Source organism: Oryx dammah, unplaced genomic scaffold, assembly GCF_014754425.2.
Source record: "Oryx dammah isolate SB20612 unplaced genomic scaffold, SCBI_Odam_1.1 HiC_scaffold_24, whole genome shotgun sequence".
In the NCBI taxonomy this organism is placed as follows: domain Eukaryota; kingdom Metazoa; phylum Chordata; class Mammalia; order Artiodactyla; family Bovidae; genus Oryx; species Oryx dammah.
Window position 1 is genome coordinate 69,908,356 of NW_024070208.1, and position 27,008 is coordinate 69,935,363.

The window sequence follows — 27,008 nt, forward strand, 5'->3', positions numbered from 1 at the left end:
TTAAAAAATAAAATAAAATTTAAAAATATTGGGAAAAGAGTGTGTCAAGGCTGTATATTGTTATTCTGCTTATTCAACCTATATGCAAAGTACATCATGTGAAATGCTGGGCTGGATGAAACTCAAGCTGGAGTCAAGACTGCTGTGAGAAATATCAATAAACTCAGTTATGCAGATAACACCAACCTTATGTCAGAAAGCAAAAAAGAACTAAAGAGTGAAAGTGAAAGAGGAGAGTGAAAAAGCTGGCTTAAAACTCAACATTCAATAAATGACAATGATGACATCCAATCCCATCACTTTGTGGCAAAGAGATGGGGAAACGATGGAAACAGTGACAGACGTTATTTTCTTGGTCTCCAGAATCCCTGTGGTCGGTGATTGCAGCCATGAAATTAAAAGACGCTTGCTCTTTGGACAAAAAATCTATGACAAACCTAGACAGTGTATTAAAAAGCAGAGATATTACTTTGCCAACAAAAGTCCATATAATGAAAGCTATGGTTTTTGCAGTAGTCGTGTATGGATGTGAGTGTTGGAACGTAAGGAAGGCTGAGCGCTGAAGAATTGATGCTTTTGAACTGTGGTGTTGAAGAAGACTCTTCAGAGTCCCTTGAACAGCAGGGAGATCAAACCAGTAAATCCTAAAGGAAATCAATCCTGAATTTTCATTGGAAAACTTATGCTGAAGCTGAAGCTCCAATACTTTGGTTACCTGATGAGAATAGCCAGTTCACTGGGAAAGACCCTGATGGGAAAGATTGAAGGCAGGAGGAGAAGAGGATGACAGAGGATGAGCTGGTTGGATGGCCTCACCAACTCAATGGACATGAGTTTGAGCAAGCTCAGGGAGATGATGAAGGACAGGAAGGCCTGGCGTGCTGCAATCCATGGGGTCACAAAGAGTTGGACGTGACTGAGTGACTAAACAACAACAACAAAGTATCTTATAGACATTGTATTATCTTTGTAAGATAATAAAATTAGCTAAACCCCCTTTTTCTTATGTTTAATCTCTTTAAAGGTAAATTCTGCTTTGAAATGCCATGATTGATTTGACAGACTAAGATGCAAAACTTTAGAGATTCAAATCAGAAAATATGAAAATCAGAAAATATAAAAATTTCCAAGAATTCTGGTTATATTACTCAGAAAGATTTAGTTGTTCCATTTAAAGCTATGTGTTTTAAAATTTTACTGATTTACAAGTGATCAAAAGCATGTCTTACACTGTCATTAATTCCAGATTCTAAATAGAGATGAAATCATCACTTGGGAAGCTTACTTCAGGGAATTTGCAGTTGGGCTTCCCTGGTGGCTCAGACCGTTCCATCCCTGGGTCAGGAAGATCTCCTGGAGTAAGAAATGGCAACCCTCTGTACTATACTTGCCTTGAGAATTCCATGGACAGAGGAGCCTGGCAGGCTACATTCCATGGGGTTGCAAAGAGCTGGACAAGACTGAGTGACTAATACTTTCTTGTACTTTCAAACTCATTGATAAAAAAGGCCAGTTTCTACATACCTATTTGAATGAAGTTTTATTCCTTACCAGCATTTAACCTGCACTGTATAGATTCTTTAACTTTATTGTTAGTCATTTAATTTCTCTCTGCTTTGGTATTAATAAATAGACTGACATGTCATTTTTTAAAAATTTTTCCAAAATTCAATTGTAGGCATTAATTTTTAAATAAACTACCTTTTGTGCTGCTCTGATGAAAGGTCCCATGTAAATAATAAATTTTCTTTGTGGTGTTTTTAATATCATTATGTGCATTTTGTCTATTTTATATTTTAATTTGTTTTAAGATAAAATGTAATTAAGATATTTAATATCAGGAAGTGATTTCATTTTTGTACCAAGAATAAGTCCTCTTAAAAGATCCCTGAGAAAATGAGTACTTGTTTGTGTATAACACTTATGACTTGTTCACATCTCTGTAAAGTTACCCATGTAATTCTCAAGGTCAGATTACCTAGGCAGTAGGAATAAACCTAATTTAAAAACTGACTTCTTATGCACCACTTAGGAGACTGCTGTTTTTTCAATGCCAGCAGATTTTTTTTTATCTTCTTGCTTTATTTATGAATGTTAATTACACACATACATATACATGTATACACATACACCACACACAATACATGTCTCCCCCCTTTAACCTACCACATAATGGATACTATGTGATAATCACAGAAAACAAACAATTTTTAGCATATTAAGCATTCCTTCGGGAAATCTGACTTTCCTGGTGGCTCAGACGGTAAAGCGTCTGCCTACAATGCAGGAGACCTGGGATCAATTCCAGGGTCGGGAAGATCCTCTGGAGAAGGAAATGTCAACCCACTCCAGTTCTCTTGCCCAGAAAATCCCATGGAGGAGCCTAGTAGGTTTACAGTCCATGGGGTCACAAAGAGTTGGACACGACTGAACGACTTACTTTCACTTTCAGGGAAATCTGAATAAAACTACATAAATAAAACTGTAAGAAGGCATAAAAATCACTCACATTTATATTACATATGCTTGGGTTGATGGTGGTCTCAAGGAGGGACACTTGTAAATATCTGCCATTTTTGGTTGGCACAGTTTGGGGGTTGCACCTGTTATCTAGTGGGTAGAGTTCATTGCTACTGTCAAACATCTTACACTATGTAAGATAGTCCCCAGATCCCCCAACAATGAATTATCTGTACCCAAATGTCACCAAGACCATGCTTGAGAAACTATAGACTACACTTTATATATAATAGAACTTTGAAAATTCGTCTTCAACAAGCAGGGTTTAATTGCTCTGGGTCTCTTTACAGCGTGGCATTGTGGGAAGAACAGGAGCTGGAAAAAGTTCCCTCATCGCTGCTCTTTTTAGATTGTCAGAACCTGAAGAACCTGACATTTGGATTGATGGGATCTGGACAACCAACATTGGACTTCATGATTTAAGGAAGAAAATGTCAGTTGCACCTCAGGTATGCACATCAGAGCATTCTCACATGTTCTTTTAATAAAGTATATAGGTTTAATTGCTTTTAATTTGATTTTTATTTTCAAGTTACATGAAAGGGTTGATCCTTATTTTCCCAATAGAGCATATTTTTAGCATCAGGTATTTTCAACAGACATTTTCATTGGATACCATGTTTTCTTTGTTCATTCATTAGTTCTGTGTGCAAGTGATTTAATAACTTACTGAGATAGATTTCTGGACTCAGTCTTCCTCAGTTGCCACAATTTTATCCACTGATAACCACATAATTCTGAGAATAAAAGGATAAATGGTTTGTCTAGCGCTGGAGAGGTTCCTATAGGGAAACATGACTTTTAAGTGTTTTACAGATGGAGTTTTGCTGTGGGAAATGAGGACATCTTTTCAAAGGTGATTATCTCCTTGGAAGACTTTCTGTGAAACTGTTGAGCTTTGAGAATTACAGGGTATATAGATGCTGGGGAGACTTTGACAATTCATCCATTAATAAATACTTTTCACCAGGGAGGCAGTATAGAATAGTGAGGTAGAGCAGGTAACTGAGAAGTCTGTCTCTATGTACCTCAGTTTTCTCTGTCTTTTTAAAAAAATTTTAATTTTATTTTACTTTACAATACTGTATTGGTTTGCCATACATTGACATGAATCTGCCACGGGTGTACATGAGTTCCCAATCCTGAATTCCCCTCCCACCTCCCTCCCCATATCATCTCTCTGGATCATCCCCGTGCACCAGCCCCAAGCATCCTGTATCCCGTATCAAACATAGACTAGTGATTCATTTCTTACATGATAGTATACATGTTTCAATGCCGTTCTCCCAAATCATCCCACCCTCTCCCTCTCCCTCAGAGTCCAAAAGTCTGTTCTATACATCTGTGTCTCTTTTGCTGTCTCACATACAGGGTTATCATTACCATCTTTCTAAATTCCATATATATGTGTTAGTATACTGTATTGGTGTTTTTCTTTCTGGCTTACTTCACTCTGTATAATTGGCTCCAGTTTCATCCATCTCATTAGAACTGATTCAAATGTATTCTTTTTAATGGCTGAGTAATACTCCTTTGTGTATATGTACCACAGCTTTCTTATCCATTCATCTGCTGATGGACATCTAGGTTGTTTCCATGTCCTGGCTATTATAAACAGTGCTGTGATGAACATTGGGGTACATGTGTCTCTTTCAAGTCTGATTTCCTTGGTGTGTATGCCCAGCAGTGGGATTTCTGGGTCACAAGGCAGTTCTATTTGCAATTTTTTAAGGAATCTCCACACTGTTCTCCATAGTGGCTGTATTAGTTTGCATTCCCACCAACAGTGTAAGAGGGTTCCCTTTTCTCCACACCCTCTCCAGCATTTGTTGCTTGTAGACTTTTGGATCACAGCCATTCTGATTGGTGTGAAATGGTACCTCATTGTGGTCTCGATTTGCATTTCTCTGATAATGAGTGATGTTGAGCATCTTTTCATGTGTTTGTTAGCCATCCATATTGTCTTCTTTGGAGAAATGTCTATTTAGTTCTTTGGCCCATTTTTTGATTGGGTTGAAAGCATTTCCCCTAGTCAGGAACAAGACAAGGGTGCCCACTTTCACTGCTACTATTCAACATAGTTCTGGAAGTTTTGGCCACAGCAATCAGTGCAGAAAAAGAAATAAAAGGAATCCAAATTGGAAAAGAAGAAGTAAAAATCTCACTGTTTGCAGATGACATGATCCTCTACATAGAAAACCCTAAAGACTCCACCAGAAAACTACTAGAGCTAATCAATGAATATAGTAAATTTGCAGGATATAAAATCAACACACAGAAATCCCTTGCATTCCTATACACTAATAATGAGAAAGTAGAAAAAGAAATTAAGGAAAAAAATCCGTTTACCATTGCAATGAAAAGAATAAAATACTTAGGAATATATCTACCTAAAGAAACTAAAGACCTATATATCAAAAACTATAAAACACTGATGAAAGAAATCAAAGAGGACACTAATAGATGGAGAAATATACCATGTTCATGGATTGGAAGAATCAATATAGTGAAAATGAGTATACTACCCAGAGCAATATACAGATTCAATGAAATCCCTATCAAGCTACCAGCGGTATTTTTCACAGAGCTAGAACAAATAATTTCACAATTTTATGGAAATACAAAAAAACTTGAATAGCCAAAACAATCTTGAGAAAGAAGAATGGAACTGGAGGAATCAACCTGCCCGACTTCATGCTCTACTGCAAAGCCATAGTCATCAAGACAGTATGGTACTGGCACAAAGACAGAAATATAGATCAATGGAACAAAATAGCCTAGAGATAAATCCACACATCTATGGACACCTTGTCTTCGACAAAGGAGGCAAGAATATACAATGGAGTAAAGACAATCTCTTTAACAAGTGGTGCTGGGAAAACTGGTCAACCACTTGTAAAAGAACGAAACTAGATCACTTTCTAACACCATACACAAAAATAAATTCAAAATGGATTAAAGATCTAAACATAAGACCAGAAACTATAAAACTCCTAAAGGAGAACATAGGCAAAACTCTCTCTGACATAAATCACAGCAGGATCCTCTATGATCCACTCCCAGAATACTGCAAATAAAAGCAAAAATAAACAAATGGGATCTAATTAAAAGCTTCTGCACAACAAAGGAAACTATAAGTAAGGTGAAAAGACAGTCTTCTGAATGGGAGAAAATAATAGCAAATGAAGCAACTGACAAACAAGTAATCTCAAAAATATACAAGCAACTTATGCAGCTCAATTCCAGAAAAGTTTTCTCTGTCTTACAAGGTAACTAACAGTACCAATCCTTTGAGCTAAGGTGACTAAGTGTGAAGTGCTTCACATAGACCCAGAAGTGACTGCTGTGATGGTGGAGCTTCAAATTGGCTATTGGCCAGTCTTTTCCTGGACTCTGATTCTCTTTCTGTTTTCTTTTCTTTTGCATCTTAAAGAAGTATAATTTTCAGGGAGTGTTTTGGAGGCTGGATTATATGCACAGTAGACATGCCTGTCATTCCTTGTGGTTAATTCACTCAACATAATTTGGTGAATATTTACTGAGAAAATACTATCCTCCAGGTATATAGCCAAAGTCATCCTAGATCCTGTGTCCTCATCTTCCATCCTGCACTCTGTTTTGACAGACTCACTGATTAAAAAAAAAAAAAAAGGATTATCATTATCGTTTTTCTAAATTCCATATATATGCGTTAGTAGAGAGGGAGAGGGTGGGATGATTTGGGAGAATGGCATTGAAACATGTATACTATCATATAAGAAATGAATCACCAGTCCAGGTTCGATGCAGGATACAGGATGCTTGGGGCTGGTGCACTCGGATAACCCAGAGGGATGGTACGGGGAAGGAAGTGGGAGGGGGGTTCAGGATGGGGAACATGTATACACCTGTGGTGGATTCATGTTGATGTATGGCAAATCCAATACAATATTGTAAAGTAAAAAAATAATAATAATAAATGATAAATAGTTAAAAAAAAAGGATTTGAATTTTTTAATATACTCGATAATCATCTGCTCATCAAAGAAGCTCAGAAAAAATACCTTCTTGAGATGAAAAACAGAAAGGAGATGAGACAAAATGAGCCAGGTAATTGTGCTTCCTGGAATGTGGGTGTAATGTGCCCTGAACTGCCTGTTTATTAGGAAGCATATAGAACGTGGCACCCAAAGAGAAGGAGAATGTGGGCTTGGGTACAGCTGTTGCTACCTACCTGTGACCTCTAAAATACCTGGAATTACTCGTAAGTACTTTTGAAATCAAGATATTCTTTTCAGACTATAGTGAAATGCCACCTCACAGCCTTTAAGATGTGTGCTCTGAAAGAAAAGAGAGAGAGAAAGAGAATGACAAGTGTTGGCAAAGATGTAGAGAAATTAGAAACCTTATTCATTGCTTGTAGGAATGTCAAATAGTACAGCCGCTATGGAAATCAAGTTGGTGTTTGCTCAGAAAAGTTAAAGATAGAATTGTCATATGACCTAGAAATCCTACTTTAGAGTATAAAGCCAAAAGAATTGGAAGAAAGGTCTTGAAGAGATACGTCTACATGCATGTTATAACAGCATTATTCTCAACAGCAAAAAGGTGGAGGCACCCAAGAGTCCATTGACAGATGAATCAATAAAGTGGGGCGTATATACATAGAGTTGAATATTATTTGCCCTTACAAAAAGAACATTCTGACACATGCTATAATACAGATGAACCTTGAGGAAATTAAACCAAGTGGAATAAGCCAGTCACAAAGGACAAATACTGTATGACTCTACTAATAGGAGGTACCTAGAGTACTAAATTCGTGGATACAAGATGTAGAATGGTGGGTGCCAGAAGCTGCTGAGAAAGGGGAGTTGTTAATGGGTACAGATTTTCAGTTCTGCAAGATGAAACGAGATCTGTAGCTGGAAGGTGGTGATGGTTGTACAACAGTGTGAATGTAATTAATACCACTGAACTGTGCACTTAAAGGTGAGTAAATTTTATGTGTATTTTACTATAATTAAAACAATTTTATTTGAAGGTGTTCATTCAGGAAAAATGGGAAGAAATTTTTACCACATTCAGTTCCCAGGGGGGTTCAGGATGGGGAACACGTGTATGCCCTTGGTGGATTCATGTTGATGTGTGGCAGAACTAATACAATATTGTAAAGTAACTAGCCTCCAATTGAAATAAATTTAAATTAAAAAAATAAATTTATATTAGAAATTTTTCTTCTGGCTATTAGATTTATGACTTGTGGTTTCAGTAGAAAATAAATGAGCTTAGATTGCCAAGTTTTATGTTTTGATGGTATTCCTCTCTGAAGTGGCCAAGTGAGATGATCAGCTAACAGAAAAAAAGGGCATGTGTGTAAAGTCCTTGGATACAAGGCTTTAAAAACATGCCCTACATTATTTTTAATGCTTCTCAATAGGAAAAAAAGTTGTATGCTTGTGTACATAAAATAACACTATAAGTAAATATCATTAGATTATTCTTGGCTCTGCTAATAATGTTTGGAAGCACATCCGAACAAAGACCAAGCAAACCTTTGCCTCAACATGTTTTGGTTCTGTCCTGTTGGTTTCCACCCTTCATGTTTACAAAATAGTCCTAAGCTTTGTATCCATGATTCTTGCCTTGGGAACCCCATCAATGGTATGGAAAGGCAAAAAGATAAGACACTGAAAGATGAACTCTCCAGGTCGGTAGGTGCCCAGTATGCTACTGAAGATCAGTGGAGAACTAACTCCAAAGAATGAAGAGACGAAGCCAAAGCAAAAACAACACCCAGTTGTGGATGTGACTGGTAATAGAAGCAAGGTCTGATGCTGTAAAGAGCAATATTGCATAGGAACCTGGAATGTTACGTCCATGAATCAAGGCAAATTGGAAGTGGTCAAACAGGAGATAACAAGAGTGAACATCGACATTCTAGGAATCAGTAAACTAAGATGGACTGGAATGGGTGAATTTGACTAAGATGACCAGTATATCTACTACTGTGAGCAAGAATCCCTTAAAAGAAATGGAGTAGCCATCATAGTCAACAAAAGAGTCTGAAATGCAGTACTTGGATGCAATCTCAAAAACAACAGAATGATCTCTGTTCATTTCCAAGGCAGACCATTCAATATCACAGTAATCCAAGTCTATGCCCTGACCATTAATGCTGAAGAAGCTGAAGTTGTACAGTTCTAACAAGACCTACAAGACTTTTTAGAAGTAACATCCAAAAAGGATGTTATTGGGGTCTGGAATGCAAAAGTAGGAAGTCAAGAAACACCTGGAGTAACAGGCAAATTTGGCCTTGGAGGACAGAATGAAGCAGGGCAAAGGCTAATAGAGTTCTGCCAAGAGAACACACTGATTACAGCAAATACCTTCTTCCAACAACACAAGAGAAGACTCTACACATGGACGTCACCAGATGGCCAACACCAAAATCAGATTGATCATATTCTTTGCAGCCAAAGATGGAGAAGCTCTATACAGTCAGCAAAAACAAGACCAGGAGCTGACTATGGCTCAGATCATGAACTCCTTATTGCCAAATTCAGACTTAAATTGAAGACAGTAGGGTAAACCACTACATCATTCAGGTATGATGTAAATCAAATCCCTTACGATTATACAGTGGAAGTGAGAAATAGATTTAAAGTACTAGATCTGATAGACACAGTGCCTGATGAACTATGGACGGAGGTTCTTGACTTTGTACAGGAGATAGGGATCAAGACCATCCCTAAGAAAAAGAAATGCAAAAATGCAAAATGGCTGTCTGAGAAGGCCTTACAAATAACTGAAAAGAAGAGAAGCAAAAAGCAAAAGAGAAAAGGAAAGATCTACCCATTTGAATGCAGAGTTCCAAAGAACAGCAAGTAGAGATAAGAAAGCCTCCCTCAGTGATCAGTGCAAAGAAATAGAGGAAAACAATAGAATGGGAAAGACTAGAGATCTCTTCAAGAAAATTAGAGATACCAAGGGAACATTTCATGCAAAGATGGGCTCAATAAAGGACAGAAATGGTGTGGACCTAACAGAAGTGGAAGATATTAAGAAGAGGTGGCAAGAATACACAGAGGAACTGTACACAAAAGATCCTTATGACCCAGATAATCATGATGGTGTGATCACTCACCTAGAGCCAGACATCCTGAAATGTGAAGTCAAGTGGGCCTTAGGAAGTATCACTACAAACAAAGCTAGTGGAGGTGATGGAATTCCAGTTGAGCTATTTCAAATTCTAAAAGATGATGCTGTGAAAGTGCTGCACTCAATATGCCAGCAAATTTGGAAAACTCAGCAGTGGGCACAGGACTGGAAAAGGTCAATTTTCATTCCTATCCCAAAGAAAGGCAATGCCAAAGAATGTTCAGACTACCACACAATTGCACTCATCTCACACACTAGTAAAGTAATGCTCAAAATTCTCCAAGCCAGGCTTCAGAAGTACATGAACAGTGAACTTCAAGATGGTCAAGCTGGATTTAGAAAAGGCAGAGAAACCAGAGATCAAATTGCCAACATCCGCTGGATCATTGGAAAAGCAAGAGAGTTCCAGAAAAACATCTATTTCTGCTTTATTGACTATGCCAAAGCCTTTGACTGTGTGGATCACAATAAACTGTGGAAAATTCTGAAAGAGATGGGAATACCAGACCACTTGACCTGCCTCTTGAGAAATCTGTATGCAGGTCAGGAAGCACCAGTTAGAACTGGACATGGGATAAAAGACTGGTTCCAAATAGGAAAAGGAGTACGTCAAGGCTGTATATTGTCACCCTGCTTATTTAACTTATATGCAGAGTACATCATGAGAAAACCTGGGATGGATGAAGCAGAAGCTGGAATCAAGATTGCCAAGAAATCTTGATCAAGAAATATCAATAACCTCAGATATGCAGATGACACCACCCTTATGGCAGAAAGTGAAAAGAACTAAAGAGCCTCTTCATGAAAGTGAAAGAGGAGTGTGAAAAAGTTGACTTAAAGCTCAGCATTCAGAAAACTAAAATCATGGCATCTGGTCCCATCACTTCATGGGAAATAGATGGGGAAACAGTGGAAACAGTGACAGATTTTATTTTGGGGAGCTCCAAAATCACTGCAGGTGGTGATTGCAGCCATGAAATTAAAAGATGCTTACTCCTTGGAAGGAAAGTTATGACCAACCTAGACAGCATATTAGAAAGCAGAGACATTACTTTACCAATGAATGTCTGTCTCGTCAAGGCTATGGTTTTTCTAGTAGTCATGTATGAATGTGAGAGTTGGACTATAAGGAAAGTTGAGTGCAGAAGAATTGATGCTTTTGAACTGTGGTGTTGGGGAGGACTCTTGAGAGTCTCTTGAACTGCATAGAGATCCAACCAGTCCATTCTAAAGGAGATCAGTCCTGCGTGTTCCATGGAAGACTGATGCTGAAGCCAAAACTCCAATACTTTGGCCACTTGATGTGAAGAGCTGACTCATTTGAAAAGACCCTGATGCTGGGAAAGATTGAGAGCAGGAGGAGAAGGGGACAACAGAGGATGAGATGGTTGGATAGCATCACTGACTCAACGGAGATGACTTTGGGTAAACTCCAGGAGTTGGTGATGGGCAGTGAGGCCTGGCATGCTGCAGTTCATGGGGTCATGAAGAGTCAGACATGACTGAGTAACTGAACTGAAATTGTATCCATGTAAATTCCACGTTATATGCCTTTTTCTCCAAGGTGCAATGTTGGTTGATCAAAGAGAGAAAATCTAGAGAGAACTTGCAATGTGTAAAGGATGCCAGGAAACCATTCAGAAGGCAGACAGGGGTAGAATTTTTAAAAGTGTAGACCGAGTGTCAACATGACCCATAGTTTTACCCCTGCTCTGCCTTATATGACTGTGGGACCTTGACGATGTCACCTGGCTGCATCCTTAAATCAGGTCTGGGAATCATTGTCACACAGATTTGCTGTGAAGATGTAACTGGGTGTGAAAATGTTTGTGCCTATGTCTAGTGCTTAGGAAAGTTCAGTCAATAAGAACTATTTCTTAAGGATCAGGGCACAGACCTTTGGGTATTATTTCTGCTTAAGTAAAAAGAGTAGCACCTTCTGGAGTGACTTTACTCTTTAATTTCTGCTTACATGTTTATAGTCCTTGGTTATTTTCTTTATATTTATTATTACAATATAAACCAAATTGTTTTTATAAATATAAATAGAAAACAAAGAAACAAAAAACACAGTAGGAATTTTGGGGAAAAGTGTAACAGAGAAATGTATCTGATGTTTTCCACCAAGAGCAAGAAGACAGACTAGCATTTTTTTGTACTTTGATTTCTGGCTCCCCTCCCACCAGCTTCTCTCCTGATCACCACCTTGTACACACTGGTGCTTTCTTATTTACTTACTTATACCCCAAGACCTCTGGCCTTCTCAGTCCACCTCACACTGTCAACTCTTTTCTTCCTTTCTTTGAGAATAGAGCCTATATTTCTCATGTCTGTTCCTCTAGTGCTTGTTACAATCCCTGGCAAGTGGCATGAGTATTGATAAATCCTAATGTTTGTGGAATCATTAACATGTCTTAGCCATTTATCCTATCACTTCCTGCTTAATCCTCATAATTTTTTTGTTATCCTTACAGACTTAAAAGTTGCGGCACTGGGAGTTTATCCCACTTATTAAGTAAGGGACAGAGTCAGGATTTATTTTGTGTGTGTCTGTTTATTTTTTTAAACTGAAGCACAGTTGATTCACAGTGTTTCAGTAGTACAGCCAAGAGGTTCAGTTATATATATTTATATATATAACTGTATATAAAATATATATAATTGTATATATTTATATACTATATATATTTATATACAATTATATATATGCATGTATATACAAATATATATATTTTTCAGATACTTTTATCATAGGTTATTGCAAGATATTACAAATAGTTCCCTGTTCTACCAATAGATCCTTTTTATCTATTTTGTATATAGTGAGAAGGCATGGCACCCCACTCCAGTACTCTTGCCTGGCAAATCCCATGGGCGGAGGAGCCTGGTAGGCTGCCGTCCATGGGGTCGCTAAGAGTCAGACACCACTGAGCGACTTCAGTTTTACTTTTCACTTTCATGCATTGGAAAAGGAAATGGCAACCCACTCCAGTGTTCTTGCCTGGAGAATCCCAGGGACGGGGGAGACTGGTGGGCTGCCGTCTCTGGGGTCACACAGAGTCGGACATGACTGAAGCGACTTAGCAGCAGCAGCAGCAGCAGCAGCAGTGTGTATCTATTATTACCAGATTTCTAATTTATCCCTCCCTATATATTTTCTTTTGGTAACCATTATTTGTTTTCTATGTCTGTGAGTCTATTTCTGGGTTGTAAATAAGTTAATTTCTATCATTTTTTTTTAAAGATTCCGTATATAAGCAATCTCATATGATATTTGTCTTTCTCTGTCTGACTTATTTCACTTAGCCTGACAATCTCTGGGTCCTTCCTTGCTGCTGCAAGTGGCATTATTTGGTTCATTTATATGGCTGATAATATTCCATTGTGTGTGCATGTGTGTGTATCCCCAACATCTTCATCCATTCATCTGTCCATGGAGATATCTTGGCTGTTAAGCAGTTCTGATGTGAACACTCAGGTGCATATATCTTTTTGAATAAGGGTTTTTTTTTTTTTTTATCTTTTCTGGATATATGCTGAGGATTAGAGTTGTTGGATCACATGGGAACTCTTTTTCTGCTTTTTAAGGAACCTCTGCATTGTTTTCCATAGTAGCTGCACCAGTTTACATTCCCACCAACAGTGTAGGAAGCTACCCTTTCTCCACACCCTTGTCAGCATTTATTATTTGCAGACTTTTTCATGATGGCCATTCTGACCAGTGTGAAGTCATACCTCATTGTAGTTTTGATCTGCATTTCTCCAATAATTAGTGATGTTGAGTATCTTTTCATATGCCTTTTGGCCACCTGTGTTTTTCTTTGGAGAAATGTCTCTTTAAATCTTTGGTCCATTTTTTGATTGGGTTGTTTGTATCTTTGGTATTGAGCTGTATAAGCTGTTGTATATACAGATATCTGTTGCATTTATATAGACTAAAAACAAAGTATCAGAAAGAGAAATTAGGGAATCAACCTCATTGGTCATCATATCAAAGGGGAAAAAAAAAAAAACCAATGCTAGGAATAACTAGGAATAAACCTACTTAAGAAGGCAAAAGACCCTTAATCTATAAGATGCTGATGAAAGAAACTGAAGACAATACGAACAGATGAAAAGATACACTGTGTTCTTAGATCGAAAGGATCAATATTGTTAAAAATGGCAAAACTATACAGTGCAATTTACAGATTCAGTGCAATCCCTATCAAATTACCAATGGCATTTTTCACAGAACTAGAACAAAAGAAAATTTTAAAAAAATGTATATGGCAACAGAAAAGACTTCAAATAGCCAAAACCGTCTTGAGAAAGAAGAACACAGCTGGAAGATTCACAGTCTCTGATTTCCAACTGTACTACAGACACACAATAATGAAAAGTATATTCCTGTCACAGAAACCAGGCACACAGATTAATGGAACAGGTTAAAAAACCCAGATATAAACCCATGCACTTATGGTCGGTTAATCTAAGACAAAAGAGGTAAGAATATGTAATGGACAAAAGACAGTCTCTTCAATAAATAGTGCTGGAAAATCTGGGCAACTATATGTAAAAGAATGAAATTAGAACTTTTTCTAATAACATAGACAAAAAGAAAGTCAAAATAAATTATAATGACCTAAAGATTTATAAGACAAGATCCTAGAGGAAAACATAGAATACTCTTTTATGTAAATCACAGCAATATGTTCTTGGATCTGTCCCCTAAAGTCATGGAAACAAAAGCAAAAATAAAGGGGACCTAGTTAAAAGAATTTGAAGTACCAAGTAAACCATAAATAAAACTGAAAAGACAGCCTCTGGAAAGGAAGAAAATATTTGCAAATGTTGCAACCAACAAGGTATTAATTTCAAAAATATACTAACAGGATTCAAATTTAAAGAGATTCCCAATTCCAGAGCCTGGGCAGCAAATTACTCTGCTTGTGCCTTCAAGTGGCTGTTGAGTGTGGTCCATGTACAATTGATTTGTATCATGATTCATGTGCCTCCATGTGCATACACAAATATACACAAAGGAACAAAAATTTCACATTACTCTTGCTCTGTGCTCTGATATTTTCTGTGATGCCAGTTCTATTCTAGTTCATATAAATGATAAAATGATGGTCACGGGCACAAAATTGACTTCCTGATCCATTCTTTGCACCTGCATTTTGACAAACACTGTCCCTCACTGTCCCCCTGCTGGGGGCTTCTGGTCCATGTTAGCATCACAGCAGGAGCTTCCCTGTTATTCCAGATTCTCAGAGCAGCCCTGCAAGGCTAACCCAGGTTTGTAGTAAGTCTTGGGAAGATTAATAATTCACCCTGAGTCTAATAACTAATGAGCAGTAAAATCAGAACTGAGAATTGTCTGACTCCAAGTTTATTTTTTTTTCAATAAATGTTAGTTAAACTAAATTATGTTCTTGTCAGATATTTTCCTGATTTTTTTTTAACATAACATAACATTTTATGTTAAAAAATCCTCAAAAAGATTCCCCAAACCATAACAAAAGTGAATAAGTATGGAGCAAAGCCAGAAGATACTACTCCTATTGTCCTGTCCCTCCTTTGGACAGTATCAGTTTTGAAATGGGTTTATTTATGTGTCTTGGGCTAATAAGTGTCAGGAAAACATACTCAAACTCTTACCCCTCCCCAAGCTAGAGCTCTTTGTCTTTACAGTGTCTTACTGGCTCAGAGGTGAAGAAAGTCTGTTGGTTTGGTTACATGAAGTTAAGTTGTCTAAGTGCAGAAAACTTAAATCTCTCTTCCCCCTAAATGAGTAGGAAGCAGTGATGCTTGTGTCTCAACACCCTAATTTATGGAAGCTGAGAGCAGACTCTGCAGAAGGGGAGCTGAGTGCTGTTTCTTTGAGTTGCCCCACTCGGGTGAGCCACTTGGATAATGAACTTGCATCATCTTCCCTGGCTGCCTGCTCCCTGTGATCCTTGGAACAGCAGCGAGCTTCTGGGGTCCTCTCTCTACCTCTCTCCCAGGCTCGTCCCACCATCCTGCTGACTGACCCTGCATGAGCAGATCAGAATTGGGGAAGATGGGATAGCAGCAAGGGCCTGGGTAGGAACCAGAGACAGGGGAGTGGGGTCATAGACCATCAGTCCTGGGGGCTCTTTCGAAGGTGAATACTGTGTTTTAAAGAAGGTACCCCTCAATTTGCATTCAAAGTTCAGGAATGAGCAAAAATGAAAGCTCTTCCTAAGTTATTTCCTTGAACAGAACGGGTAGTATTTATGTTCATCCTTTGTGCTGAGTATCTGAAGTAGTTAAATATGTTTCTCAGAAAGAACACTGACTGAGATTATGTTCAGGGAGCAGCTGCGTATCTGAAACGATCTGGAAAATGACGTGAAGATAGAGAAAAGAAGAGCATTGGGGAGCAGCCTCCCCTTGCCTGACCATGTCATCTGTTTTAACCTCATGGAAACAACTGAAGGATGAAAAATTGCCTGCATGTAGGAATCTTAGGGTTGATAATTACAAAGAGTAAAAAAGTTTTGTATATATCTGAAGTAGAATGATGCTTCCCCTAACAAGGAACTCTTACCATTGCACAGATGGTGGTTTGGTCTTGGTCCTAAATTCAAGAGTTTTAAGGGAGACCTTAAATTTGGGTCTTGGGAGTTTTCAGTTCAGTAATTATTTTGAAATGTATGAGCAGTGATTTCACCACTTTGGAGGCATATTGGCCACTTACTCAACTTTGTGCAATAAAGCTCCTGTATAATGTCTTTTTAATTTTGGATTTTGCTTAGGGATACACATTTTTTGGTGGCACACCCTGAGTCTTCTGCATTCATTTGTCTCTCACCAGACTTAAAACAGAGACAATATTGAAAGAAGGTACAGGAGGCTCTCTGAGTGTCATTCTTCTTCAGGACTAGGGAATAGAAATGTCTGTCTTCTTCATCTTCTCAGGCTTTTGTGAAGTGAGGAGGCAAGTCCAGCCTCAAGGCCAGGCGGGATTTGAACATGGGGATTCCGAGCATCCGGGCACTTGTGGAAGCGTCAGGTCTCCTCTTGTTCCCACACGTGTGCCTCCCCTTGTCCTGCCGCTTCCACTGAAAGGAGCCTGTTGGGCTTTTCTCTGCTGCCCATATTCTTATGACCTGGCTTACTGAGCCTTCCAGAGGAAAATGTAAATGGTCCACAGGAGCTTTTGTACAAGATTCTCTCTTGAAACTTGGAAAAAAGGAAAGGAATGTGAAGTTGCTCAATCGTGTCGGACTCTTTGCAAACTGGTGGACTGTAGCCTACTAGGCTCCTCCATCCATGGATTCTCCAGGCAAGAATACTGGAGTGGGTTGCCATTTCCTTCTCCAGGGGATCTTCCCGACCCAGGGATCGAAACCGGGTCTCCTGCATTTCAGGCAGACACTCTACCCTTTAAGCCACCAGGGAAGTCCTGAAACATGGAAGGACACATACATTCCTGAGGTAATTTACTTGTAGCTCCTCCAAAAGTTGAACAGGAAAAGTTATTTGAATAATTTTATTACGACCCAGTCATAATGGGTTTCAGGTCCTCCTGGCCTTGCAGTTAGGAGGCTCTATGAGGCAGGTCATCCTGACGAACAGGTGAGAGAATGTGGGGATCAGGTTGATGTAGAATCCAAGGAGATCTCTCCTTGGACAGAGATGCTGCAGACCCCAGGAGCTGACTTCTCTTTGCACATGTGAGGATGTTCCTTTCACACAAATGGAGAGATTCCATATCCTATAAGACTGACCAGTGGAGAAAAGAGCCTAGTTTATTCTTCAGTGCCAGTGTATAAATATTTAATGGTTTTGCTTTGAGGCACAAACCTCAACTAATCATGCTATTGATATTTCCCAGTCACACTAAGATTGACAATTAATTTATGTAGATTTTGGTGTAAAGTTTCTCCAGTGATTATATCCTCAGTTTGTGTGTGTGGGCTTAAGCCCATGGTCCCAGAAAGCCTTTTCTTTGTTGTTGTTTTTTAAAGAATCAAATCCTCCTTTCTCTTAAGTTTTTCTCTTAAGATAAAAAACTTCAACATTTTTCCTTCTCTTAATATTCAATAGTCTGGAGGATATTTTGTAGCATGCTTTGTACATGGAAAGTTATTTTATAGATAACATTTTCTAAATATACATTTGCAATTTTATTATTAATAAATACATTAAATTTTGGTACTTCATATTTTAATTCTGTAAGCGTTGGGATATAATGTAAAGAGGTTAAGGTAATAACATTCAGTATTTTGGGATATTTAGGAACCTGTTTTATTCACTGGAAGAATGAGGAACAATCTGGATCCTTTTAATGAACATACAGATGAGGAACTGTGGAATGCCTTAGAAGAGGTAATTTATTAATATTAAATATCAGTATCCATGCGTGTACATTTAGAGTACTGCAGGTAATTAAGAGAAGCTTAACAGTTTAACTGACTTTGTTTACCTCCTAGAAGAACATTGACGTGTACACTTACAATGTTTATTAATTGATGATGATGAAAACCAACAATATAATGCCATGTTTCCATTTTAGCTTTTTTCCTTAAAACCTTGAATGACTAGACACATTATCTTGTCCTTTGCAGAGCACTAAATTAGACATTAAAGTTGTGGGATCAAATTCTACTAGTGATCTAGTGATCTAATTACCCTCCAGTGTTCATTTTATTCCTCTGGTCTTAGGGAACATCTACTAAGTGGAGAAAATAGTAGTTTTTCATTATTAACTGAAAGATGTGAATGAGATCAGGCCAATAAAATGAGGAAGTTTCATAGTAAAGTGTCTATAAAAGTATATTTTATAGTTGGAATGTGAGAAGAAGACAGAAAAAAGAGATTCATGCAGTCATGTCTGAATCTTTGTGATCCCACAGACTGTAGCTTGCCAGGCTCCTCTGTCCATGGACTTCTCCAGGCAAGAATACTGGAGTGGGTTGCATTCCATCCTCCAGGGGATCTCCCCAACCCAGGGATTGAACCTGAGTCTCCCACATTGCAGGCAGATTATTGTCTGAGCCACCAGGGAAGCTCTGGAATGTGAGAATGATTATTTATTGGTGATTATGTCATTTTAATGCTGAAGCATGACTGCAGGTAACAGAACCCTGGAGAATGTGCTGAGCTTTTGTATGGAGAGGTTCATTTCTTGAGAATTTTCTGTCATTTGTGTCCTGTTTCCCCTTGCCCCACATCTTTGAATTTCCTTACCCTTGCATGAAACATTTTTGACTATTATCTTGCTGTTTGTTTGAATATTTAATGCAAATTATTTTGTATAATTGCCCTCATTTTACAAATTGATTCTACTGAGGGCAGAAACTCTAGACTTCTAAACCACCGATAGTCTTTGAATTTTTCATAGGACCTAGCTCAGTGTTTTGCTTCTGAAAAGTAAGCATGCACATTCCTATACACTAACAATGAAAGATAAGAAAGAGAAATTAGGAAATGATCCCATTACCATTGCAACAAAAAGAATAAAATATGTAAGAATAAACCTACTTAAGGAGGCAAAAGATCAGTACTCAGAAAAGCTGTAATTTACTGACAAAGGAAAGCAAAGTTGACACAAACAGATTGAAAGATATATTCTTGGATTGGAAGAATCAATATTGTGAAAATGACTATACTATCCAAAGAATCTACAGATTCAATATAATCCCTGTCAAATTACTAATGGCATTTTTCATAGAATTAAGGCAAAAAATTTTACAATATGTATGGAAACATGAAAGATCCTGAATAGCCAAAGCAATCTTAAGAAAGAAAATATGAAGCTGGGGATTAGGTTCCCTGATTTCAGACTACATTATTAAGTTGGCCAAAAAGTTCATTACATAAGATATTATAGAAAGACCAAAATGAAATTTTTTACAAATTCAATGCAGAGCTACAGTAGTCAAGATGGTATGGTACTGGCACACACACACAAAAAAACCAGAAATATAGATCAAGGGAACAGTACAGAAAGCCCAGAGATAAACTCACATACCTATGGTCACCTAATCACCTAACCTATGACAAAGAGGGAAGAATATAGAATGGAGAAAAGACATCTCTTCAATAAGTGGTGCTGGAAAAATTGGATGGCTACATGTAAAAGAATGAAATTAGAACACTCCCTAATACCATATTGGAGAAGGAAATGGCAACCCACTCCAGTATTCTTGCCTAGAGAATCCCGTGGACATAGGAGCCTGGTGGGCTGCTGTCCATAGGGTCACACAGAGTCAGACGTGACTGAAGTGACTTAGCATGCATGTATGCATTGGAGAAGGAAATGGCAACCCACTCCAGTATTCTTGCTTAGAGAATCCTGTGGACAGAGGAGGCTGGTGGGCTGCTGTCTATGGGGTCACACAGAGTTGGACACGACTGAAGCGACTTAGCAGCAGCAGCTAATACCGTATCAAAAATAAACTCAAATGGATTAAAGACCTAAATGTAAGACCAGACCCAATAAAACTCTTAGAGAAAACAAAGGAAAAACACTCTTTGACATAAATAACTACCAAATTTTTGATTGCTCTCTTCATTTCAGAGAAGTGTGGCATAGTTCCTTAAATTTTTTTCATTACACAAATCTGAGTAATTGTTCGTGTTGTTTTGAATTGATGTATTTTTCATTTAGTGTTACCCTTACAGGCAAGCTCTGAAATCTGTAATATGTAGATGAGCCTTGACTGTGAGCAGGCTGATTTGGATGGAGGTCATACATTTCCAGCCAGAAATTCTGGTTTCTGAAGGATGTCAGCACTGAGTCTTTACACACCCACCTGGCTTTCTAGCAACATGAGGATTTTGTTTTCCTAAATCAGGCCAATTGCTTTACCTTTTCCTGCCCCAAAAGAAGTGCACCTCTGATTTCATTTAAGTCTTTGAGTCTATAGTGAAATTCTAGAAGAGAAGAAGGGAGAGCAGTTAACTATCAAATATAATAAAAGATGGGATGATCCACTGATCTTGCTGAAGAATGAAGAAGCTGCAGTTGAAAGTGAAACAGGAGACTGAAAATGTTGGCTTAAAATTCAACATTCAAAAAACGAAGATCATGGCATCTGGTCCCATCACTTCATGGCAAATAGATGGGGAAACAATAGAAACACTGAAAGACTTTATTTTGAGGGGCTCCAAAATCACTGCACTTGATGACTGCAGCCATGAAATTAAAAGACGCTAGCTCCTTGGAAGAAAAGCTGTGACCAACCTCGACAGCATATTACTTTAAATGTTACATTACTTTGCCAACAAAGTTCCCTCTTGTCAAAGCTGTGGTTTTTCTAGTAGTCATTTGAGAGTTGGACTATAAAGAAAGCCGAGCACTGAAGAGTTGATGCTTTTGAACTGTGGTGTTGGAGAAGACTCTTGCGAGTCCCTTGGACTGCAAGGAGATCCAACCAGTCCGTCCTAAAGGAAATCAGTCCTGAATATTCATTGGTAGGACTGATGCTGGAGCTGAAACTCCAATACTTTGGCCATCTGATGCAAAGAACTGACTCACTGGAAAAGACTCTGCTGCTGGGAAAGATTGAAGGCAGGAAGAGAAGCGGGGTGACAGAGGATGAGATGGTTGGATGGCATCACTGACTTGATGGATATGAATTTGAGTAAGCTCCAGGAGTTGGTGATGGACAGGGAAGCCTGGCATTGTGTAGTCCATGGGGTCACAAAAAGTAGGACATGACTGAATGACTGAACTGAATTGAACTAACTGACCTTGAATTCACAGGACAAATTTAATGGTGAAATTATGACATCTTAAGAAAAATGCTGGAAGTACTGGTAAATTATTTTTCTGTTTGTTTCCCAGCTGATATATTTTTTCACAGATTCTCAGGTAGAAAAATTACTCTAGAATTTTTGAACACGTTCCATGGAAAGAGAGGCAACTTTTATCTAAATTCTAAAAATGAAGTGTTAGAAGGGGTAGATAATACTAAGATCTATCTTTATTTAAACTACATTTGGAGCTTTCTATAAAAAGAAATAGACTTTAGTGTATTTCAAAAGTGAAGTTTGTGGTTTCCGTATATTGCTTCTGGAATTTACCGTGTTAACTTTGCTAATATCACTTAGAGAAATCATCCCATCATTGTTTTTCTCTAGGAATTGCTTCTTTATGACTGTTTTAAAGAAAACCTACCAAATCTTTCATTGAAAACATACCTATGTGATAAAGAAAAATTCCTGAAGAAATAGAATAATGGGGTGATTTATCACTCTAACTGTGTGTGTGTGTGTGCATGCTTGATCACGTCTGACTTTTTGTGACCCTCTGTGGAACTATAGCCTGCCAGACTCGTCTGTCCATGGAGTTTTCCAGGCAAGAAATACTGGAGTGGGTTGTTGTTTCCTCCTCTAGGGGATCTTCCCAAACCAGGAATTGAACCCTCATCTCTTGTATCTCCTCCATTTGGTAGGAGGATTCATAACCACTGTACCACCTGGAAAGCCTGTCACTCTAAGAGGTATCACTAAATCAGTGAGGTCAATTTTTATATGAACTCAAAACCATAGTTATTAGTGTGTAAATGGTGCCAAACCATACATGTGAACCCAAACTCACAGAGGTGGCCTGAGAGTGAGTAGGAGGGAACCACTACGTTTTCCTCTTTTAAAGTCCTCTAGTTCTGTTTTCTCCTTCCTTGAGAGAGATGGACATTCAGAAGGGAGGCAGTCCATTGGATTCTGCCCATCTCATCTTGGTTATTTTTCAAAATATGCTGAAAATACATTTTTTCGTATACTGAAAACTAGCCACTTTACTACAAATTGACAAAAATTCATCAGTTAATTAGCGCTGATTGGGGCGCTAAGAAGCAAGATAATGCCACAAATAAAACATGAATGTACTTGAAGAGGAAGCACCTTATCACTCAAAGGTTAAAAGAGCACAGTAGATAAAACTCTCAAGATGAATCACCAATGTGTTGCTTCTGTTAAAAAAATGAAAACAAAGCAGCTAGGATTCTGGGATATGAAGTTAAGCATATGGTCTGTCCTGTCAAAACTGAGGAAGAAATCATGCAGTCAAATGTCTGATGTTGATAGTGTCTCTGTTTGGACAGAAATGTGTCTCATCACACAGGAAACCGAGATACAGAAACCTGGGCATCAGTAGCCCCTGCATCAGGAACCACGTGGTTCAGTCCCTGTGGTGGAGACAGGTCACATGTCCACTTCCGGGCCTTGTGTTATGTGAACGGGCTCTCCCTTTACATCCTTTACTGCCAGTCCTGCCCTAGTAAAAGCTCTTCCCCATCTGTTGATTGCATTTCCCTTTCTCCTTCAGTCCACAGCAGCCTTTCTTTTCGAAAAGTAAGAAGGTTCCACAAAATATAGAAACCGTCTGACATCTGTGTTGATCTCCTGAGAAGGGTGTTGGTGCCTGGTTGGTAGATTCAGTACACATAGTAGGTTACATTGAAATGTTTATAGTGATAGAAATAGGGTGCCTTCAAATTCAGTGTATTATTTTTCAGTTTTGCTATATTCTGTTATTTTCCCAAACTCAAAAACAGTCTGAAGGATTCTCTACTGAGATGTATAGTTTTGAATAGTATTATTTACTCCATTTTCCTTAAATCATAACTTTTTCAGTGCTTTCCACTGTTTAAAGTGTGAGGTTGTGATAGCTTGGACCCAGTTAATTGTTATAATATATTCCTTTTACACTTAAACTTAAGATAGTGTTATGTATAAATTATTTATATATGTGGATTTATTTTCTAATTTATTGGAACAGATGTGTTACACGATGAGATTCACTCATGCCTTCATTCATACAGGCAACAAATAGCTCCTGAGAGCTTGTTAGACAGGCAGTGTTGCAGATTGTAGGGCTATCACAGTCATAAAAAGACAAAATCTCTACCCTTGGAGCTTAAAGTCTCTTGGAGAAGATGGAAAACAAGTCAATGCATATGTAACAAGTTCTCAGTATTGATACATGCAAAGGAGGACAATGGAGCAGAACATGAAGAGAGGCTAGCTGACAGCATTACTAATATTGGGCAATATCTATTGATCTGTCATAAATTCTACATGTACTGATTCATTTTATATTCTATCAATGTTAGGAGGTACCCATCTTTATAATTATGGTAATATAGTCTTAGAGCTTAGGAAGCTAAAGTAGAGTAAGTTTAGAAACTTGTCCAGTTGGCAAAGCCAGGCAGGACTTATGCCCAGGCTGTCTGGCTTCAAGTCTCCATTTTTTTTTTCTTTGGCTGTGCTGGTTCTTCATTGCTGCTTGTAGGCTTTCTCTAGTTGTGGCAAGCAGGGGCTAATCTTAGTGGCAGTACATAGCTTCTCACTGACATGGCTTCTCCTGTTGTGACACCTGGACTCTGGAGCACACAGGCTTCAGTACTGTGGCCTGCAGGCTCAGGAGTTGCAGCCTGTGGGCTCTAGAGTGTGGGCTCAGTAGTTGTGGCACATGGGTTCACTTGCTCCATGCCACGTGGGATCTTCCTGGATCAGGGATGAAACCCATGTCCTGTGCACTGACAGGTGGATTCTTAATCACTGGACCACCAGGGAGTCCAAAGCCTCCAATTTATTGTTTTAAAATTTTCAAATCATAGGAACATGTAAGGAATAGTATGATGAACACATAAAACACCTTCACCTGATTCATCAGCTGTTAGTGTCTTCCCATGTTTTCTCCATCAATAAATATAATATACATTTTGCTGAATTGTTTGTAAGTTGTAGAAATGTTTATTAAAAGTTGGATTTCACCTTTAAATACAAAAATGTACACCTTGTAAGAACAAGGACATCACCTTGTATGTCCTAACACAGTCATGTCAATCAATACATTTAACAGTAATATTATACTATTACCTAGTATGTTTTCAGATTCTCTAATTGTAGCTCCTAGTTATTATTGTCTCTGCTTCTATTGTCCTTTTTTCCCATTTTAATACTTAATTATAATTTGATTTTATCATTATACTACAGAGGACCTTCATATTCATATATTCTCATAACCATCCCTGATTTATAAATGAAGACAGAATCTCAGAAATTAACATTTTCTGAAAAACATTTCCCCTCACAACCCTTTTTCCTTGTGACGCCAATATGGACAAACTCAAAGGAAAGTATAAAATCAAATTAGTGATGAGATGTCATCCAAGTCAGAGGCAAGTGTGAGTCAGGATGTCAGTCTTAAGCAAGTCCAACCACTTGCGCCACAGTCTAAATCTTACTCTTTAGATTTTATGTACTTTTCATGCTAACACTACCTACAAATACCATATTTAATCCTAACTCAGAATTCCTTTTTCACGGGATCAGACTCCCATTTGGAACACAATTCAGGTTCACATTCATAGATGTGCTCCAGCATTTAGGATACCTGAAAAAAGAAAAATTAAAAACACTGCTCACTCATCCTTGGTGTGTTGTTATCTGATATTGTAAAGCGTCAGATCATTTATCAGCCATCACTCATCAATCTGTTGGTCTCTTAATTTGGAGTGTATTTCTTCTTTGTTATTCAACTTCAAGTAAAGCCTGAGTTTGGTTCTTGCTCTATAATACTTTTCCAAAATAAATATTTATTGAACTTATCCCTACCACCAAATGTAGTTTCAGATTATCTTTGGCAGTTAAAAGTTTGTTTTTTCTAATCTTTGGAGTATAACTTTATGAAGATAGATTAATATAAACATCACTTATATCCATATTCTGGGGGAAATAAGATGTTGTGTTTTATTTTTCATGAATTTTCATTCACTGCAAGACATTTATGACACTGAGGAAAATGCATTTGATTGGTTCAGTATTTATAGAAGTAAACTTGGGAAAGAACCATCACCAGAGCAGGTTCCAGGATTACTAATGTATAAGGTGCAGTTTGCAATTGTTTGAATTTGTGTATTTTCAGTTCAGTTCAGTCACTCAGTCGTATCCGACTCTTTGCCACCCCATGAACCACAGCATGTCAGGACTCCCTATTCATCACCAACTCCCGGAGTCTACCCAAACACATGTCCATTGAGTCAGTGATGCCATTCAATGATCTCATCCTCTCTCGTTCCCTTCTCCTCCTGCCCTCAATCTTTCCCAGCATCAGGGTCTTTTCAAATGAGTCAGCTCTTCACATCAGGTGGCCAAGTATTGGAGTTTCAGCTTCAACATCAGTGCTTCCAATGAACACCCAGGACTGATCTCCTTTAGGATGGACTGGTTGGATCTCCTTGCAGTCCAAGGGACTTGCAAGAGTCTTCTCCAACACCACAGTTTAAAAGCATCAATTCTTCAGCACACAGCTTACTTTATAGTCCAGCTCTCACATCCATACATGACTACTGGAAAAACCATAGCCTTGACTAGACAGACCTTTGTACAAAGTAATGTCTCTGCTTTTTAACATGCTGTCTAGGTTGGTCATAACTTTACTTCCAAGGAGTAAGCGTCTTTTAATTTCACGGGTGCAATCACCACCTGCAGTGATTTTGGAGCCCCCCAAAATAAATTCAGTCACTGTTTCCACTGTTTCTCCACCTATTTGCCATGAAGTGATGGGACTGGATGCCATGATCTTCGTTTTCTGAATGTTGAGCTTCAAGCCAAATTTTTCACTCTCCTCTTTCACTTTCATCAAGAGGTTTTTAGTTCTTCACTTTCTGCCATAAGGGTGGTGTCATCTGCATATCTGAGGTTATTGATATTCCTCCCAGCAATCTTTATTCCAGCTTGTGCTTCTTCCAGCCCAGCATATTTTCATGATGTACTCTGCATATAAGTTAAATAAGTAGGGTGACAATATACAGCCTTGACATACTCCTTTTCCTATTTGGAACCAGTCTGTTGTTCCATGCCCAGTTCTAACTGTTGCTTCCTGACCTGCATACAGGTTTCTCAAGGGGCAGGTCAAGTGGTCTGATATTCCCATCTCTTTCAGAATTTTCCACAGTTGATTGTGATCCACACAGTCAAAGGCTTTGGCATAGTCAATAAAACAGAAATAGATGTTTTTCTGGAACTCTCTTCCTTTTTCCATGATCCAGTGGATGTTGGCATTTTGATCTCTGGTTCCTCTGCCTTTTCTAAAACCAAATGTGCTGGTAAGATTTTATCTTCAGAGAAAAAGACTTACTGTAAAAATTTTTGAAGTTTTTTTTTTTAGTGTACCAACTCCTATGCAAAATGAACGTTGGGAAACTTGACTCAATCATAAAGATTGTTTTAACTTTTCTGTTTAAACCACATTGGGAGAAATAGCTTCATTTTTTGAGAGACTTCCTTAACTAATCCCTTGGTGGGGTTTCTGGAGGCTATCCTGTGGCACGGATGAGGGAGATTGAGATCTTTCTGCCCTGACTTGACTCCACCATCTTTCT

The 27,008-nt window shown here is 38.3% G+C and overlaps 1 protein-coding gene across 1 annotated transcript in view; it reads left to right on the plus strand.

Moving 5' to 3' along the window:
• The window catches only part of LOC120883312 (multidrug resistance-associated protein 4-like), a 152,642-nt gene that overhangs the window by 117,656 nt on the left and 7,978 nt on the right, over positions 1 to 27,008 (plus strand). The window contains exons 27-28 of the mRNA XM_040267351.1: positions 2,811 to 2,969; positions 17,911 to 18,000. Coding sequence (XP_040123285.1) covers positions 2,811 to 2,969; positions 17,911 to 18,000 — 249 coding nt within the window. The remainder of the gene's footprint in view (positions 1 to 2,810; positions 2,970 to 17,910; positions 18,001 to 27,008) is intronic.